Raw genomic sequence first — 18,418 nt, forward strand, 5'->3', positions numbered from 1 at the left:
GTATATAGTGTCTTATAGTTTTAAAAGCACTTTTGCATTATTTATTTGATTTGTTCTACTCAATACTCATAGATATACAGGGAAATTATTACCCAAATTTTGCAGATTACAAAATGGGGCCATATAAATTAAATTCATTCGTTTATTCAACCAATATTTGTTGAGCACGTATGTACCAGGCACTGTTCTAGGCACTGAGGATAGAACAGAGAATAAGACAAACAGACCCCCATTGTGTTGAATGATTTATCTACAGTTACATGCCTGGTACATAGAATTACCATGAATAAAACTTGTCACTCAACTTACAATGCTTTTCCTAACAAACCCTATGAAATTAATGATGGGGATAATGACAAAACCAGTTGCTAAGGAAACATAGAACTTGCTCTTCCAGGTCCCTCCATTCTCTCTTTTCTGTAAGTCAAAGCTGTCTTCTAGAATCTGAAATCTCTATGTATTTCCCTACGTCCTTTTCAAGATTGCCAGCCTGAAGGAGTGCTGTCCTAGGAAAGCACAGGCCTGCCATATGGAGCTCTGTGTTGCAAGAGTTTTCTTTAAGAACAGGAAACGCACCACCGAAACGTTCTCTGTACACTCAATTAAAATACCCACTCACCATTAGAGGGTAGTTGACATTGTATTATGGGATTCTAATCGAAACCTAACATGTTGTTGCAGAATTTTAAAGCTAGTTTCTATTCTAACTTGGGTCAGTTTGCTCTCACGTTGCCAAACCTGAGATGTGGTTCCCAACTGATGTTGGACGATCAGGGTGAATTGTACAATGACTTGACTTCTCCACTCAGCAGAGCCTCACTGAATGAGAAACTAAGTGTATTCCAACCAGCAATCCCAACCCCCTCCCTGTTCCCTTAATGTCACCTTAATGCCTCCCTGCTCCATCCATGATGCCACATATGAAGACATAGCTCGCTGTCTCCTCCAGTAAGCCCTCTGTGCGTTCTTGAATATGCACCTGGCTTCAGTACCGTAAACTTTGTTGCTTTGTGAGACAAAATTTCCTGGAGAAAGCATCCCAAAAGCAATTCCCTTCCCTGGGGATTGGGTACAGCAATTCTTGTTCATCTGAAGACACATGATTCCCCTGTGAAGGCTCAGCCCCTCTTCCCTACCTAAGACTTAGTGACTGAACTGGGAGTATTGTTTCAAGGCTCATTTGTGCCTCTTTAATGTCTACTTTGCCAAACTCTTCATTTCTGGAAACATCAATCGCCTGCTCTGCCACTCACCTTACTTCTCTTATCTATCCTCTGACCCCAGTTACATTTTCCTAATTATTTTCCATATTCAAGAGCAGTGGTTTTTAAAGAGGGAGGTCTGCAAAGGCGTTCCCTAGCCCACGATTGGTTCTTTACATTGTCAGTATTAAAATATAAATCCCTGTTCTCATGTTTCTGATGGAAAAGAATAATGATGTTCTTATGATGAAAATCAGGTAGTTCCTCAAGGCAGTAAATATCAGGCAGCAGGTTTCTTCCCACTAATTCTATTACACTAAGGCTTTTTATTTTTAATACAGCAAGAGGAGAATATTAAGATAGCATTTTGCATTCATTTTGTCTGACCATCAAAGTTATTTACAGACCCCAAAAATATGAGATTCACTGCTCTCAACTGTCATGTTAAAAAGGGAAATCACTCCCATTTTCCCATTCTGGCATTCAGAATCAAGGCTGGTCTCCCTAATGTGGATATAATTACAATTATGTGCAAGGCTTTTTAATTGTATACATATGATGGCAAATATTTTTCTCTTTCTCTTTTGTATGTTTCTCATTTGTAGCTTTCATATGTTGCCTAGTTTAGTAAGTAACTTGTAATGAGTATACCTTTGGGTTGTCTCTCAGTGAAAATAGGGTTTGGGGAGCAAATTCATTTTATAAAGGATAAAATTATATAATAGTTGACTTATATAAATCATTTGGTATCATAAAGCAGTTTCTCAATCAAAATCCAGTTGCTAAAACAATTATGCCAAGATTGAGAGAAATTAATTTTTTTATCTTATAAAAGTAAATATTTTAAAATTTGAACACTTGTTTAAGAGTTACCAAAACAAGGCATTGGGATGACCAAAACAAGGCATTGGGATGACCAAAACAGTTTTGGCCACTCTAAAATGATTTGTCCCCATGCCGTATGCTCCTTTGACTTCACAGAAGTTCAACATAACCTATCATTTGAACGTAAAAGATGATCTTGCTTAATCAAGAGAGTGAGGCTGAAGATTATGCCAAAAGGTATGGTGTAGGACACACGTTGGATGCAGGCCTGTGCCAGAACCAAGCAGGGAGAGGGTCAAATTAATGAAATCAGACACTGCTTACAAAAGGGAGCACATTGCACCGGCTGGGCCACTGCTCTGCTGCTCCGCAGCAGCCCTTCTCTAGCAGTTTGCTAGAGTCATCAGCAGAACAAACGTGCCTGCCTGAAATGCACATTTGGGCATCCAGAAAATTTCAGCAAAATATCCCAAAGTGTTACAACAGTAGATTACCACCTGTTCTCTCCCTTTATGTTAACTCATTGTGCCAACATACTATAATATCTCCGTTTCAAACTTAAATTAATTGTGTTTTGTTCTCATTTAATATTCAAGTTGGGGAGCACACATACTGCTATGTATTTTTAAAAGAACGTTCCTGGAGCAGATTCGAGGCAGACTATTAAAATTCAAAATTTTGGACAAATATGCATGTTACAGAACCAACCATGTGATGCTGTTGGCATTGTGTAGGCAGCTGGTTCCGGTGGAAGGCTAAGATTTCATGTGCCACAATTGTTCCAAAATCCTGTTGTCATCATAGCCCACAATTACGAACAGCTACAAATATAAACACAAACTGGGAAAAATGGTCAAAATTATTGATGACTTATTGGGGGCCTCAGAAAATTACAATATTTAAGGAAAAACGACTATTAGTGAGATTACAATTGAATGTTTTCTTGACAGCCAGAGGGAACATGACTAATAGAGCTGCTGTGTGTTTATATCACATGCTTCCTCATTGTGGAGTATAGGCGGGAGTAAGAAGCCACTGCAGAAGGGCAGATCTTTATTTTCAGAATCCATGGTGAGTGAGAAACAATATGTACTTTGGTTTCTGTGAAGAATCTTTCAAAGAAGAGAGATCAAAAGGAAGCTGAAAGAAGCGATAAAAATCCTCAAGGAACACAAAACCTCCCTTATGAATCATTCCTACCAAAGCCACTGAACAAACTCCACATATCAGAGATCTCCCCATTTTAATACTTTGGAAGATGGTACTGAATCTGGAATGGGAGCAGAATTGTGTTTGGGATTCCAACCGGGGGTTTTAAATGCTAATGACTCGTAAGACAATGGAGAGCCCATTTCAGAAGCATACTAAGTTGTTTAAAAGGCACCAGATGGAGAAGGAAATAAAACATAAGTATTGCTGTGATGTTGGTCTCTGCTACTTATCTTTCACGGACTGGAACCTGCAGAGAAAGAAAAATAAGTTAACAATGTCACACCCTTTGTATTAGGATCCTAGGAGTTTGAGCAACCCTCAGCATCTTTTTTATGAGGTTCCAGCTAAATTTCCTGTCTACCTCCATTATTTCTAAACTCTCTGATTCTGGTCATTGTAGTGGAGGACCTGGGTTCACAGTGACAATATAGAACGAATAAAACCCTACAAAATAAAAGAGTTCTTCCCACTCTGAAGCAGAAAGGGTTGGTCCAAAGAGCTATAAAGTGTTCTTGGGTCCTTTTTAGCCACGGCAAGCCGGCTCTTAAGTGAAAAAGGAAAGTCACCTTAAATCAGAACCAGATGTAAATTACTAAATGAACCTTAAGTTCCTAATTGGAGACACAGTCAGGCTGTAAGACATTTAGCAAATTACAAACAAAATGTTCTTGTTTACATTACATTAAATGGCTTTAAAGCTGCAGCCAAAGAGCTAAATAAACATGCTGTTTTGCTAAAAATGGAGTGGAAAGCCTATTCAGAGTTTAGTGTATTCAGGAGAAACCGCAGCCCACGGTACCCAGAGCATGTATTTTTGTAAATGCTAGCCCTGTCGTGGAAGAGGAGAGTGGATTTACCTAGAGATCCAGAACCTAACGAGCAGATCTCACTTGCAGGGAAACTGTTTGAATACTGTTAACATATGCCTTCTTTCAAGATGCATAATTCATATCCAAGGATATTAGCCATAGCAGTTCAGCTCAATAGCAACACCTCATTATTTTATTCCTCAGTATTTATTCCTATGTTTGACGCCTCGTGAAATTACTGTTAATGTGTTTATATAAGGGCAGATCTGACACAAGTGGGAAGAATGTAATTTCCTACTCATTCTTTCCTGCTGCTGTGTCCTCTTCCCTGGTAGAAGTGGCAAGTGTAAATAGTTAATTTGCTTCAATTATGAGCCTGTCCTGCTAAATTAGAAGCAGCAGGGATATGAAGAGCCAGAATTATACTTATGAGGCAGCTGACAAATCCTCTGAGCCCACAGAATCAAATCATTTCCTCTTCATTGGGGCTCAGACACCCACTACATAATGCTGTCGGGGTTTCTTTTTCCCCTTTATCTTCTGATAAAATTTGGATTTTTATGTCAACAATACTTAAGGTTAACTAAAATCCTGTCGCACTATAACATTCACACATGTGTTTATCTTGGCCATTTTCTTTTAAACATTAAGCATTTTCCCAATTTTTTAAAAACTAGGAGTGAAGGATATGTAAAACAGTTGCTCGCTTAAAAACTGTAGAATGTAAGCAAAGGCCATATTCACACAAATTTGAAACTGAGCAATGAAAATTATTACATGAAATGGTGAGCATACTTGTAAAATTCGGGTATTTATCTATATATTTATTACATATATTATATATATCCACGTATACAATTATTGGTACATAAATGTGATTCTTATGTGCCTTTATGGGCATAAGCATTTGTTTTACACATATACAAATATTCATATGCTGAGACACCATGGGAGCAGACATTTCATTTGAAATTTTCCATGATGTTGGCAGGAAAATAATTTAAACATAATACTCCTTCAAGTCTGTTGTGCTTTATCTATAATTGGAAAACATGTTTGGGTGGATTGTATACCCGTGTATCAATCCACTGTTTCCATTGATGTACATTGTAATTCAGAACACGCAGTTCAGTTTCATCCTTAGCACACGTGCTAATGCTGATTCATAGAAGGAGAGACCATGGATTAGATGCTCAATAAATATTTCATGGGCACCTACGATGTTCCAAGCATGCTGGGGCTTCAGCAGTGAACAAAAGAGACCAGGCCTTGCAGTTGTATGTCTTGAGAGAAGAATCAAAAAGAGTTCTCATGGCTAGGAGAAACCATTGAGCAAAGAAAGATGGAACATTTGACACCAGACTCATTTTATTCACACCATGGTTTTACCATATACCTGTTCTAGTATATTAGGTAAAATAATTACCCATTCTAGTCTGTTTTCTTATCTGCAAAATGGGGATTATCCCATATTCATTATGCCAATGCAACATTTTTATCGAAAGAATTAGAGGTAATACATAGAGAGAGTGCAGGATCCGCAAAATGCACACAATGGAGGCGTAATTTTTAATGACTTTTTGATTTTAATTTTATAACATCGGTGCCTCACACCACAGTAGGCACATATTGGGCACTCAATAGATTGGTAAGCATAACTGAACAACATCATACTTTCCTTAGTGACCGTCATTTAATAAATCAACAGATATATATTTTGTAGCCATTTTTTCAGGCAAGGACCTGGGTTCGGATTCTTACCATTCCAGAAACAGGTCAAACCGATATGCTGAGACCATTTACATGGGTCAGACAGTCCTCAAAAGGAATCCACAGCAAGACGTTTGTCACATGGTATAATGTTTTCAATCCTCTGAGTACCACTTTCTAAAGGCCTTGGAGCCTAAGAAAATGCTGAGCGAGTTATACAAGATGGACATTTACCCATTAAGTTAAATGGACTAAGTTCTATATAAAATATAGATGCACTTGCTCTAACTGACCTAAATAACAACAGCCTTGAAAGAAGCTGAAAATTTTAAATTTCTAAAAAATATTGCAGGGAACTGTGGTTAAATTCTAAATCCTTATACATTTCTAAGGATTTTCTATAAATATGAAATAGTAGTGGGAAAAACTACATTTGAACTTACCCAGAATGAAGAATGCCTTTAGTTTTTGGATAGAATCCAGAATTGGAAGAATTTTACATTTTTTCTTCTTATTATTGTAAAGACTGTTGAAATAAACTATGACTAGAGATTAACTAAGGGCTAGAGCAGAAAAGAAGGAAGGAAGAAGGAATTAAATGGCATTTATAAGATTTTGCTTTTCTATATGAGCTAGATGGATTGTTTGCTTAGGGAAGAAGCAGAAAGTAAAAGGAAAATGACAGATTGTATGAGAAATTTTTTTCTGTTTGAGTTTCTCATATCGTTGATATTGAACTGCTGATTTCAATTAGGGATTATTAGCTTATGAAAACATGTGTACATGCTGGTATTTAGAGCATTTCAAAAATGCCTCAGTGAATCACTAGATCATGTGACAGGATTTGGGTTCTCTAGAATTGCTATTTGATGACTATCTACGTATGTTTTAGTTTAGCCATTATATATGTTTTAGTTTAGCCACTGAGATGCAATCCTTAGATGGGATATGGTAGCTTTCTTGGAATAAAAAACCACAGCATATAACTTAGTTAGGACAGGATGAATTCAAACGTGTTTGGATGAGTGGGGGAAAATGATAAATGATGTATTATGATTTTTAAATCCTCATCTGGCCAACTTTTTACTTTATTTCAAACAGCTGTGGACCATTTGGAAGCCATTTTGTAACTCAACTAAATACTAATATTTACTGTATGAATCACATACCTTTAAAATATTTGTCTTTCCCTAAGAGTGAGAGACCATTTCTTTCCTAAACTGAACTTTGACATAAATCAGACCCATCTTTGTCAGTTAGAAGGTCTGTGCACTTGCTCGTGGCAGTGGTTGTTCATTGCCAAATGCTGTGCTGGGATATCTTTGCTCTCTGCAAGCAGAGGACTTTCTTTATCTATCATTAGAGGCTTTGAAATGTTTTTGAGAGATTTTTTACTGATAATTTTTAAACATCTTTTTTTAAAGCATTTCCCCTACTTCACCTGCATGTGGAATTTTTATATATCATTATCATTCATTCATAGTTGAGGCCTTTCTTCAGACATTTCCATTAAATATAGAATTCAAGCAACATCCTTGTCCAATTTTAGAAGGTAACATCAGAAAGATATACAGAGTGTACAAAATGGGAGCCATCAGGTAGTTCTCAAAGATTGAGGTGCTAATTACTATTGAGGAGATCACCTCAGATTTTAATTCTGGTCCATGCTACTCCCCTTTCAACACAATTACAGGAATCTACCTTCTGAAATGACCCCCCTTTGAATTCTCCCTCTGAACATCTGCAGCTATTCAGGAAAGAGTGTATCCATCAATCCATGTAATGTGACATGATGAGTTTACTCTTTTCTAAAGTGGTATTTAGGCACTTATGCGATGATCCCACATAGCCAATCATCAATAGCCAATAGGGAGCCATTTGTAGAAAACAGGGGACTCTGCATGCTAGTCAGGTATCCTGTAACAACATCGATTCTGGAGGGAAACCAGGGGCAAATATGCAGCCTGAAACATGTGGAGTTAGCCACCTTTCTTCCCTGGTTGTTAAACAACAAATTTCAGGAAAGTTAACGCTTTGTGTGATGTTAACTGCCAGGAGCTCAACAAAGGGATAGCATCGTAGTCACACTGTTGCTGTTTCAGTAGAAACCAATGAAAGAAAAATGATAGATGCTGTAGTCAGACCATCTGGCAGTACTGTCTTATCTGCCACAACTTAGAAAATGCCACTGTGGGCAATGCTATGAACCAAAGTGCATTCTATTTGCCTTTGAAAGCAAAACACATCCTAGTTAGCTGAATGGGAGTCACTTGGAGTAGCATATTAATAAAAGCATGATAGAAATGCTTAGGGTATACAAAGATGCATTACCATAAAAGACCTATTGACTAAATGTTTGCTTCAAAGTCCTGAATAGGATTTCTATCTGTATGGGAGAAAAACCCTCTTGAAAGTTTTGAAGTATTAAAAGCAAATGTAAACATTGTCAGTTTAAGGTCATTAATTATAAATTATGTCTTTGAGAAGAGGTTTAAGGAAAAACTATAAACAGAAATCTGTCTCTCAAAAAAAAGTAAATCAATGAAAAGCAGGAGAGCTGTTTCGTGGCTGCACCAAGGCTTACGATACACACAGATCACACTGTTCAAAGGCACTTACTCGACTTTAGCATTTATTTGTTTTCACGTGTGAATGTCCAAAAAAGAATTTGAATTTGACTTCCAATAATTAGCTCAGTAAATTTAGAATACTCCTGTGCTTGAACCAAAGGATTTATTGGCTTTTTGCTTAAAACTCTGAAATATAATTTTTAAAGTTTCTTTAGTTTCATACTTAGTACGATGGCACATTGATTATATGATAATATTGTACTAATTCTTAATTCCTTATTTTACTTGGCTTTTATTAGACCAAAATGCCAAATACAGAAGTCAAGGCTGAAGCTCCCCCACCCTTTAGGAGAAAAATTAGCCCATTCATTTCATACAGTCCTGTTATAATTCTGTTGACAAGGTTAGTCATTTGTTTACCTTAAGCAAAATGTTCTGCTTTAATTAAAATATTCATGAATAAATAATATTTCTCACATCTCGAATTTCATAGTTGGTGTTGGGCTCAGCAAACCACAGTCAGCATTTGAAACCATAAATTGACCCCTGCTGCCAAATGGCAGATATTTGGTCTTTAGACATAATTTATATTTAACTACTCTGACTAATTCTGAAGCCACTTTTCAATACTGATCTGTGTGTCTGTTTTTGAGTTCAGCATTACAAAATATTAGCCAAGCCTTATGCCCTGCTGTAAAATCCAAAATGTGGGAAATTTAAAATAGCCATATCAATGAAAATACATTTCCATTTACACAGTGAAGGATGAAAAATATTTTGTTCTTTCAGGCTGATTTCAAAAGACTGCCAAAAATATACTCTAAAGCCTTGAAAGAATCAACTTAATGGTAGCAGACGGCCATGTGTGTTCACTTTGCTAATCTTTCATTTTCAACTCTAATGGCTGCTCACTGTTTAACTTAGCGATGTGACCTTTAGCATACAAGCAAGTCATTTTTCAGTACTTTTGCTCAATTTAGGGTGATTTTGCTTTTATTTTCAAGATGATTCCCTCTCAGAAATGGAAAGCTTCTGTAAACTGAAATTCATTTCAGAACATTTTTACCTTTTCAAAATGAGATGTCCACAGACCCATGACATCCAGTGTTTTTCTTGGAAAGGACATGACCAGAGTGGACTGCAGGGCAGGGCACGCATGCAATCTACAGCCACTTGGGCTTCCCATTCCTCTCCCAAACGTGTCCTTAATCACCATCACTGTTTCCTGAGTCTTTGAAAGTAGAACTTAAAGGCTCCAAATCTTAACTCAGTGATGAACCTGCACTCTCCATTCTGTTTCCTTTGATTTGCTTATTGAACATGATTTGTCATCTCTAAATTCTGTCTTTGTTTTTGTATTTAGCATGGAACATATATATCAGGATGTGAATGTGCTGTGGAGTTATCTGCCCATTATATAAATATGAATGCCTTATTTATTCTCATGTGGTTTCCCTGGGAACCTTCGTCAGTAGTATCTTTGTAAGCCAACAACTACCTCTACACTCATATCTACCCAGATAAATCCTTTCATATGTTTTGTGTAAAAGTGTAAAGTTTTACTGTTGTTAACTTTTTTTTTCTTTTCTAGTCTATTGCCATACTTCTTAAAAATCTGTTTCAGTAAGAAAACATAATCTTTGGGGAGATATATATTATTATATTATATAACTATAAGTGTGTATGTGTGTGCAATTATCATTCTATATTGTACTTCTCTGAAAACAAAAGCAGATGCACTTACTAATTTAAGACTCTTTGCTGTTGTTGCAGGTCTATAAAAAGAAAACCGAGGCTGCGAAGAAGGAGTACCTGAAGCAACTCGCAGCATACAGAGCCAGCCTTGTATCCAAGGTAACGTGCAGTTGTGTGATATTGTGAAGGATTGTGACCATCTCGGCGCAGACTTTGATAGTCACTTAAAGGCATAAAAGATCACTTTAACGATTCTGCACAATCTTCTTTGTTGGAAAAAAAAAAGTAAATTACAAACAAACTATATGATATGGAAATATTCGTTCAGCTCCAAAAGACCAGAGCAGCATCCCCTGGGCCATTTCTAAAATATTGTCCACCTGTGGATGATTGGTTTTGTGGATTAGTCACAGTACATTCTTCAACCTGAGCCAACTTTCTACTTCTCCATATCCCCTTCTTAAATCGCCTCCAGGCCCCCATGCCATTGGCCTTTACTGAGGACATGCCAGCTGTAAGTTCTAGACTCATTACAGCAGCATTAGGAGGTAAGCAGGACCCAAAAATGTTTATAAATCACATCATTTTGTTTGAAAATAAAAACACTGCTTAAAAATATTTAGTGATTTAGAATATCTTAAACGCTAGTTCTTCCTGTTATAAATACTCAAGAGTTGACTGATTGGTTTCATGTTATTAAAGATACAATTTCCATCATGGAATTCTTCAGAAGGTAACCTCAGAGAAATGGACTGAGTCTATAAGCATTAGACACTGTTATCTCAAGTCGCAAATTGGCTGTTAGTGTGTTCACTGTGGTCTGGGGCTCTGGACTTCATCCCATTTCCCCTTAGAAAAGACTTTTTTTCTCATTCACAAATATCCAGACTCATTGTAACTCTAAAATAACTATATAAATTATGTTTTATTGAGGAAAATACATACTGAATATACTGATGCAGAGAAGAAAAGAGAGCCCAAAGTACAAATGCATAAGAAATTTCAGTAAACTATTTGTCCAATCCAGTCTTATGTTCTACTTCTAAGGTATGGCACTGTGAGAAAACTTTAGTTAGATATAATTTACCTTAAAATTTCGAGCTTTTTTGTATTATCTCACACTTTCTAATTTATCTAACCCCTTCTGAAGCTATTTATGTTTTCTGCTGATACCAACTCATATTTCTGCATATATTACATAGAATGTATATAAAATTATAACCTAAAAAGTGTAAAATATTAGATCAATATAGCCATTGGATTAAATAGTCATGTGGATATTGTTAACAGATAATTATGCCAAAAACATGACAGGGCTTTTAAAAAGTTAATTCTCCTTATTTCATCCAAGATCAGATTCTTTTTGAAGATTTTAAATAGAGTTTTAGTCAGAGCACTTTACATGGGAGCAAATCAATACATGAAGTCTCAATGCCAATACAAAGCACACTAGTTAATGATATGCAGATTGCCAGAATGCTGTGATACTGACTAAGCCTTTACTTTCAAAACAAGTGTCCTCAGATTTGCTCTTAGCTGCAACTTTTCTTACTATTCAGTTTCAGAGTTGCAACCCGCAGTGTACGGCAATTTGTATAAATGCTGCGAATTGCCATTTCTACATTTAAAAAACCAAGCACTTTTTTTACAGCTTACTCTGACATTTTTCTTCTCTTTGGCAGTAGAAATTTTGCTGGAGCTGTTGAATATCTATTTATGTACAACCATCTATTGTGTGTATACAAATTGAAGGAAAGTTACAAACTTCCTCTCCAGGTTAAAAAAAATGACCCTCCAGTGTTGTATGTGAGTGGATATTTGCATTGTAACTGTCTAGATATCATCAGAAAATTTCCCAACCTATCCTCCCATAAGATATAATCACATATATAAAAATCTAATTCTTTTCCATTTTAATTATGACAAGGCAAATAATAACCAGTCATATTTAAACATATTGTTTCTACATTATAATTTTTTACTATGTTATAAATTATTTCCCTATTTTAAAAGATTTAAAGGGGCAAACAGAAAATGCTACACGATATATTCCATAATTGCAACTCCCAGGAACCACCATGTGCCAACCAAGCTCTATTTTTTCCCCACCCCCCATTTGTATATTCATTTGACCAATCTTCCTGGGCTTGTGCTCTGTGCCAAGCACTATGCCAGGCTCAGAGAATGCTGTGGAAAACAGGCAAATCCTTTCCCTAGACTTGAAGAACTTTCTCTTTCGTCAAGGGAAATCGTTAGTGAAAACATAAACTAATAAATGATTGAGATTTGAGAATCCAAGTATTCTGGAGGAGATAAAGCAAGGGATCTGCTTAGGTGATCGGCAAAGACCTCTTTAAAGAGGTGACATTGGATCTGGGGGTTGAAGGAAGACAGGAGCTTGTAGAACCAGAGAGCCTGAGGAAAGAGCTGGCCAGGCAGTGCTACAACAAGTGCAGAGACTCAGGGTGGCAAAATGTTTCCTTGAATTGAAAAGATCTGTGTGGCCAGAGCTGAGTGAATGGAGAGAGTGTGGTTTGAGCTGAAGTTGGAAAGATGGGCAGGAGCCCAATCCTGAAGGACTTGCAGGACATTTGAAAGGAGCTGGGTTCATTCTCAGTACAAAGGGAAGCCACAGAATGGGTTCTGGTAGGGGACAGATAGCCTGATGGGACTTATGTTTTTAAAGGATCATTTTACGTGCGTAAGTTCCCTTAATCCTCAGGCCTTATCCCTTGAAGTAGGCTTGATTATCAACATTTCACTGAAGAGGAAAGACACCTGCAGGTAACCAGTGGCCAAGGCTGACATTGATCTGCACTGCCCTCAGTCTTCTGCTGGGCCATGCTGCTCATGAGTCCTCTCAATGTGCTCTCCTGTACCCCTAAAATACCCAGTGCCTCAGAGTCATGGCACAGCATTGACATTCTCTCTGATAAGGTCATTTTTGTTCATGAAAAGCTGTGTTAGCCAGAGCACCTTGTCCATTTTCCTAAATTCTTCCCAGCCACTTTGACTTACTCATCCAGAGCTATATATTTTAGTACCTATTTTCCAGGCAAGGCATTCATTTCCCCAGATATGACTTTGCATTCCTAGGCCAATAGATCTTTCACTAATTTGTGGCCATGTCATAGTCCCAGTCTGCTCCTTCTTCCCTCTTCACCCCTAGGCCATACTCTGCATCCAGAGCAGGGCTGCAGGACACTTGTTCTATGTCAGACACAGGGCTGGGTGCTGAGAGACAAAGATGTATATAGCAGATCCAAGTGGACTGTTTCATGATACTTGAAAGACCTGAAGTGATCCTTTAAAATTAGCTGCTTCTTACAGAACATAATCAAAAATAAGAGCAGTCAATGACCTTTGACTCTACCTGTGAAACTGAGTCACAGGATTGACAATGCTTTGGTGATTACTTCTTCCATTTAAAAGTACTATATACCAGCCAGGCATGGTGGCTCATGCTTGTAATCTCAGCACTTTGGGAGGCTGAGGCAGGCAGATCACTTGAGGTCAGGAGTTCAAGACCAGCCCGGCCAATATGGTGAAACCCTGTCTCCACTAAAAATACAAAAATTAGCTGAGCATGGTAATGAGTGCCTGTAATCCCAGCTGCTCAGAAGGCTGAGGCAGGAGAATCACTTGAACCTGTGAGGTAGAGGTTGCAGTGAGCCAAGACTGTACCACCTGCCCTCCATCCTGGGCGACAGAGTAACACTCCATCTCCAAAAAATAATAAAAAATAAAAAAGTGCTATATACCATCTAATCCAGCAGATTAATTAACATGACTCCAGGCTTGAATAACATTGAAGTCTGCCAAAAATAAAATGCTTAATCCTAGGAAACAAATATTCTAGCTTTTGTAACTTCCAAATGGAAATCCTGGCCCATTCTTACCAGGATATTGAATTGTTTCCAATAGTAACAAAAATATACATGGCATCCGTCTACAGAGTAGCTTCTATGTGCCTTACACTGTGGTAGGCATTTTACATGTGTTCCTATTTCCCATCACAGCAAACCTGCACAGTAGGAATTAGCCCCATTTTCTAGACAGTCTCTAGGCAGAGAGGGTAAATGGCTTGCCCACAGTGGCTGTGGCAGAGTAGGACTCAAACTGCCCACTGTCTTGTTCCAGAGCTTTAGGCTTTTCTCTACCCTCAGTAATTCTCAAATGTTTTTAATCTTTCAAACTGGCACCTCATTTTATTGAGGTAACAACCTCCCATAAAATTCCATGCCAGCTCTTACATACGAAACAGCTAAGAGTAAAGCTGCCCTCACTTAATTGAGGGTGGAGTCCAGCCGACTGCCCACTCTGCTACCCCCACTACCAACAGAGGCTGAGACCTTCAGAGGAATCTGGGCCTGCAGAATGTTTGGAAAGCACTGCTTTGTGCCATGCTATTCCAGCCAGGTGGGTACCTCAGCTGGTTGTGTGGAGCCAGTGACAAAACTGCCCAGCTCTGGTCACTCCTGCTGTACGAGCATATCAGAATTTCAGGACACATCTATAGGACATCGGATGCTGCAAACACAGTGCTGGTCAGACTCCAGAATACCTTGTTCAATTTTAGGCTCTGTCATTTAAAGGGGGAAGTTGGAAAAGGTCATAAAATTGGCTGGAAGGCCGAAAGTTAGAAGGTAGTAGCAGAAAAAGAGAGGATTCGAGATTATGAAACTCAGAAAACAAAGACTCAAGGGTGTTTAAGTCCACATTGGCATTAGACATAGGGTAGTGATTGTTCATGCTTAATTTTCTCTGACTACAGAATAAGAAAATATGTTCCATTTCAAATTAGATTAATTTAATCTGAAGGGGACGTTGCCAAACTCTTGAATTGTTAAAATAAACAACTTCTTTCCATAGAGAAACTTAAAAGCAGAAGCAAATGTTATAAATAAGGATTGGAGGCCTCTAAGGCAACTTCAACCTCTACGCTTCCATATGGAATCACGGGAAGCCTGTTCTAGGACATCTAAAAGTGCCACCTCTATTGTACTGGGAGAGTCCTCAGACTGAGGAGTCTGTAGTCATTGGGGCGGGTGGATCTGGATTCGAATCCCAGGTTTCCCACTTCCTAACTGCATATCTTCCTGCAGTTCCTTGGATGTTCTAAGTCTCCATTTACTCAAATGTTAAACAGAGAAGATAATAGGACCTACATCTTAGGGTTTCTATGAGGATAAAATAAGAAAATCTATATAAATTACATGGTTCACTTGAGGACATTATGCTAAATTAAATAAGTCAGTCACAGAAAGACATGTACTGCATGATTCCACTTATAGGAGGTATCTAGAATAGTCAGTTTCATAGAATCAAAGAGTGGCACGGTGGTTGCCAGGGCCGGGGAAGGGGGAAATAGGGAGTCAATAATCAACAGGCAGAAAGCATTCCTCAAACCAGATGAATTAGCTCTGGAGATCTGCTGTACAACATTGGACCTAGAGTCAACAATACTGGATTGTACACTTGAAAATTTGTGAAGATGGTAGATCTCATGTTAAGTGTTCTTATCACAATACAATTAAAATTTTTAAAATTCAAAAATTTAAAAAATAAACAGCATGACTCAGCATCCTGAACATAGGAAGCACTTAATAAATATAAGCTATGAGTATTATTATTAATTTTATTTTTAGTATTAGTAAGTATACAAAGGGGGAGAAAGATTTGCATATCATTGAAAATTTAGCTGGATGATATTTTCAATTTGTCTTTATATCAAAGGCTACTTTGATACAAGGAAATTTTAAAAGTGACATTAAAAAAGGAAAATTTTCCGTCATAGATACATTTCTTTATAAAGATAAGAAATTATCTAGATATAAACAAAAATGCATTCATCTATAGTTTTCTTAATTGAAATGATCTTTATGAACCCTGCAAAGAGGTCCAAGGATATATGCTATTATGAAGGCTTGGCCTTCCCATCTTAAGCAATTTTACACACTATTGAAGGTCATATGGGGTTGGACTGTTAAATAAAGCCTAAGGAAATATAGTTTTCCCATAGACTCAGGAATTCTTAGACATGGATCTAAATTATTATGCTGAAAACAATGTATAACTATAGAGCAATGGAACTAGTTTCATTTTACCACATAGACCAGAATTTATATTCCCAAAATGAGTGTTGCATTCAAAGTAGTCACCTTGGGAGGCTGCAAACTCATTTTATTATTGCTCCCAGAGTTCAAAAAATTTTTGAAACTCCTCTTTTAGAACTGTAGTCAGGAAAAGTTTATGAGCCACATTAGAAAATCAATCTTGTTACATTGTTTTCACACCTCATTCTTTTCCCCAAACATCACCCAGATATAACCCGCAGACTTGGCTTCAAGTGACTATTAGCTGTTTCCAAAAATCAAATTCACCATCAAAAGACAAAGAGCTGTCTGAGGATATGTAAAACAGTGTCCCACAGGCTCTGAAGAGAATTCCAGTAGGGAAGCTCACAAATATCCCAAAGAAAGGCAGCATTATTGAAATAAGTGTATAACTTCTCAGGATTGCCAACCTGGAAGGATATGGCATTTGGATAACTATGTTCTGGTTTATTAAATAAAGGCAATCAGATTCATGATTTTAAGGTCTTAACATCAAATATAAGATTGTGTTTCTACCTTAAGGAATAGTTCATGAAGTACTAAAATTTATAAAGGACAAATGGAAACCTTTTTTTTTTTTAAACGTACAGAACAGGACAATATTGAATTAAGTCAAGAGAGTTCTCTGTTTCCATAGTCAATAGTAAAGAAGCACAATGCTTAGTTCAATTAAAGGAAAGTGGATTTGAAAAAAATAGTTTCTTTTTATAGAATGAGGCAAACTTACAGATACCATGCCATGGTGAGCTATGGAGACAGATACTGAGTCTGAATTTGCAAATGGGATGGATCATTGTATGACTGTTAACATAAAATTTGCAGCTCTGTAAACGCAGATCGTGATTTAAAGATAATAAAATCTCATGCTTCAGGGTATAAGTTAATCACCTGCATGGAGCAGAAAGAATTTTTCTTCCAGAAGGAGCAATGCACAATTGAGTAGGTGCATAAATTTTGTTTAATTTTCAATGCATCAAGTATCGGTCAGTGCTGAAAACAAGCATCAAATTAGATGGACTATTAATTTGATTTGGTTCAGCAACTCTTATATTGTTCCTTCCACTGAGTTTTATGTATTGTGTTTATACTTTGCTATTTTAAATAACAATAGCTTTATCAATCTTTCATTTTTATAGCACATATCATCCCAGAATGGGGAAATTTATACACTATGCAGTATTATCTTCATTATACAAAGTAAATGGGATTGAAGCTACCTTGGGTAATCAACAATTTGGTTAGTAAGAGGTATCTTCAGGCTTATAGAGTTGTGTCCTTTATACATTTTGCAATATGTCAAAGGAACCCCCTACAGATAATACTCAAAATGTCTCTATGGCCACTACCCCCACTTTATGGCTTGTAGAAATTATCTTCCAGAATCTGTGGTCTAAATGCAAATAGGAAAGAGAACGTACTCAGAAACTAACAGCAAGAACACATTCCTTCTGTGAAAGTGTAGGATTCAAAGGTTGATTTTCAGGTGTCTACAAGCTGGGAAACACATTTGTCAGGTGACCAACACGACACTCATTGCTAAATGAAAGTGGTTAATGTGTTTAAAAGTGGAAACAAATGCGAATTACTTAGTATGTATGAGAAAATAGTTCTAATTTCTGAATGATAGGTATAGAAGTCTTCATATGCAATATAATTGATTAGCAAAATTGTAGCCTTGCTTTCACAGTTAAATTGGAAAAAAATGGCAGTAAGAGTACATTATGATTTCTATGTATTTTCATTTAATCACATTATGAATTTATGGCAGTTTGCCACTGAAAATGAACTTATTCTACCTATCTTCCAGAACAATAAAATAGCTCTGTAATTAATAGATGGTCTATTGTACTAGACTGCTTAATAATTAATTAAAAGCGAAGCCAGAAGCAGATTTTTCCTCATCTAAATGAGTGGACCATTACATAAAGATACAAATTCCCAAAGTACGAGTGAGACTGAACTAGCTGCCCTGCTACCGCCATTCCCCCAAGACCAGTGAGGCATAAAGGGCAGTGTATCTAACCAAAGGACAGAGCGGAAAGCTGTAATTTCTCATCACTTCAGGAAGGGTTTGGCTCCTGCCGAGAGCAGAGAAGAGCATGAGGAAGGTCAGTCTAATACTCTGCGGCTTTTCCAAGCCTTCAGATCCTTCCTCACTCCATGGGAAGAGGAACGGTGTGTCCGGTCAAGAGGGCAAGTCAGCAAGGGCAATGCTGACTGCCTGGAGGATTGCTCAAGGATAGTCATTCACTCCTTAGAAAACATAATTGTGTTTTTAT

The 18,418-nt window shown here is 37.3% G+C and overlaps 1 protein-coding gene across 2 annotated transcripts in view; it reads left to right on the forward strand.

Annotated features, from left to right (window-relative positions):
- The window catches only part of TOX (thymocyte selection associated high mobility group box), a 310,511-nt gene that overhangs the window by 280,155 nt on the left and 11,938 nt on the right, over window positions 1–18,418 (forward strand). For both annotated transcript variants that reach the window (XM_055286321.2, XM_055286322.2), the window contains one exon: window positions 10,102–10,182. In XM_055286321.2, the coding sequence (XP_055142296.1) occupies window positions 10,102–10,182 (81 nt within the window). The remainder of the gene's footprint in view (window positions 1–10,101; window positions 10,183–18,418) is intronic.

The sequence above is a fragment of the Symphalangus syndactylus genome, chromosome 7 (assembly GCF_028878055.3).
Source record: "Symphalangus syndactylus isolate Jambi chromosome 7, NHGRI_mSymSyn1-v2.1_pri, whole genome shotgun sequence".
Taxonomy (NCBI): domain Eukaryota; kingdom Metazoa; phylum Chordata; class Mammalia; order Primates; family Hylobatidae; genus Symphalangus; species Symphalangus syndactylus.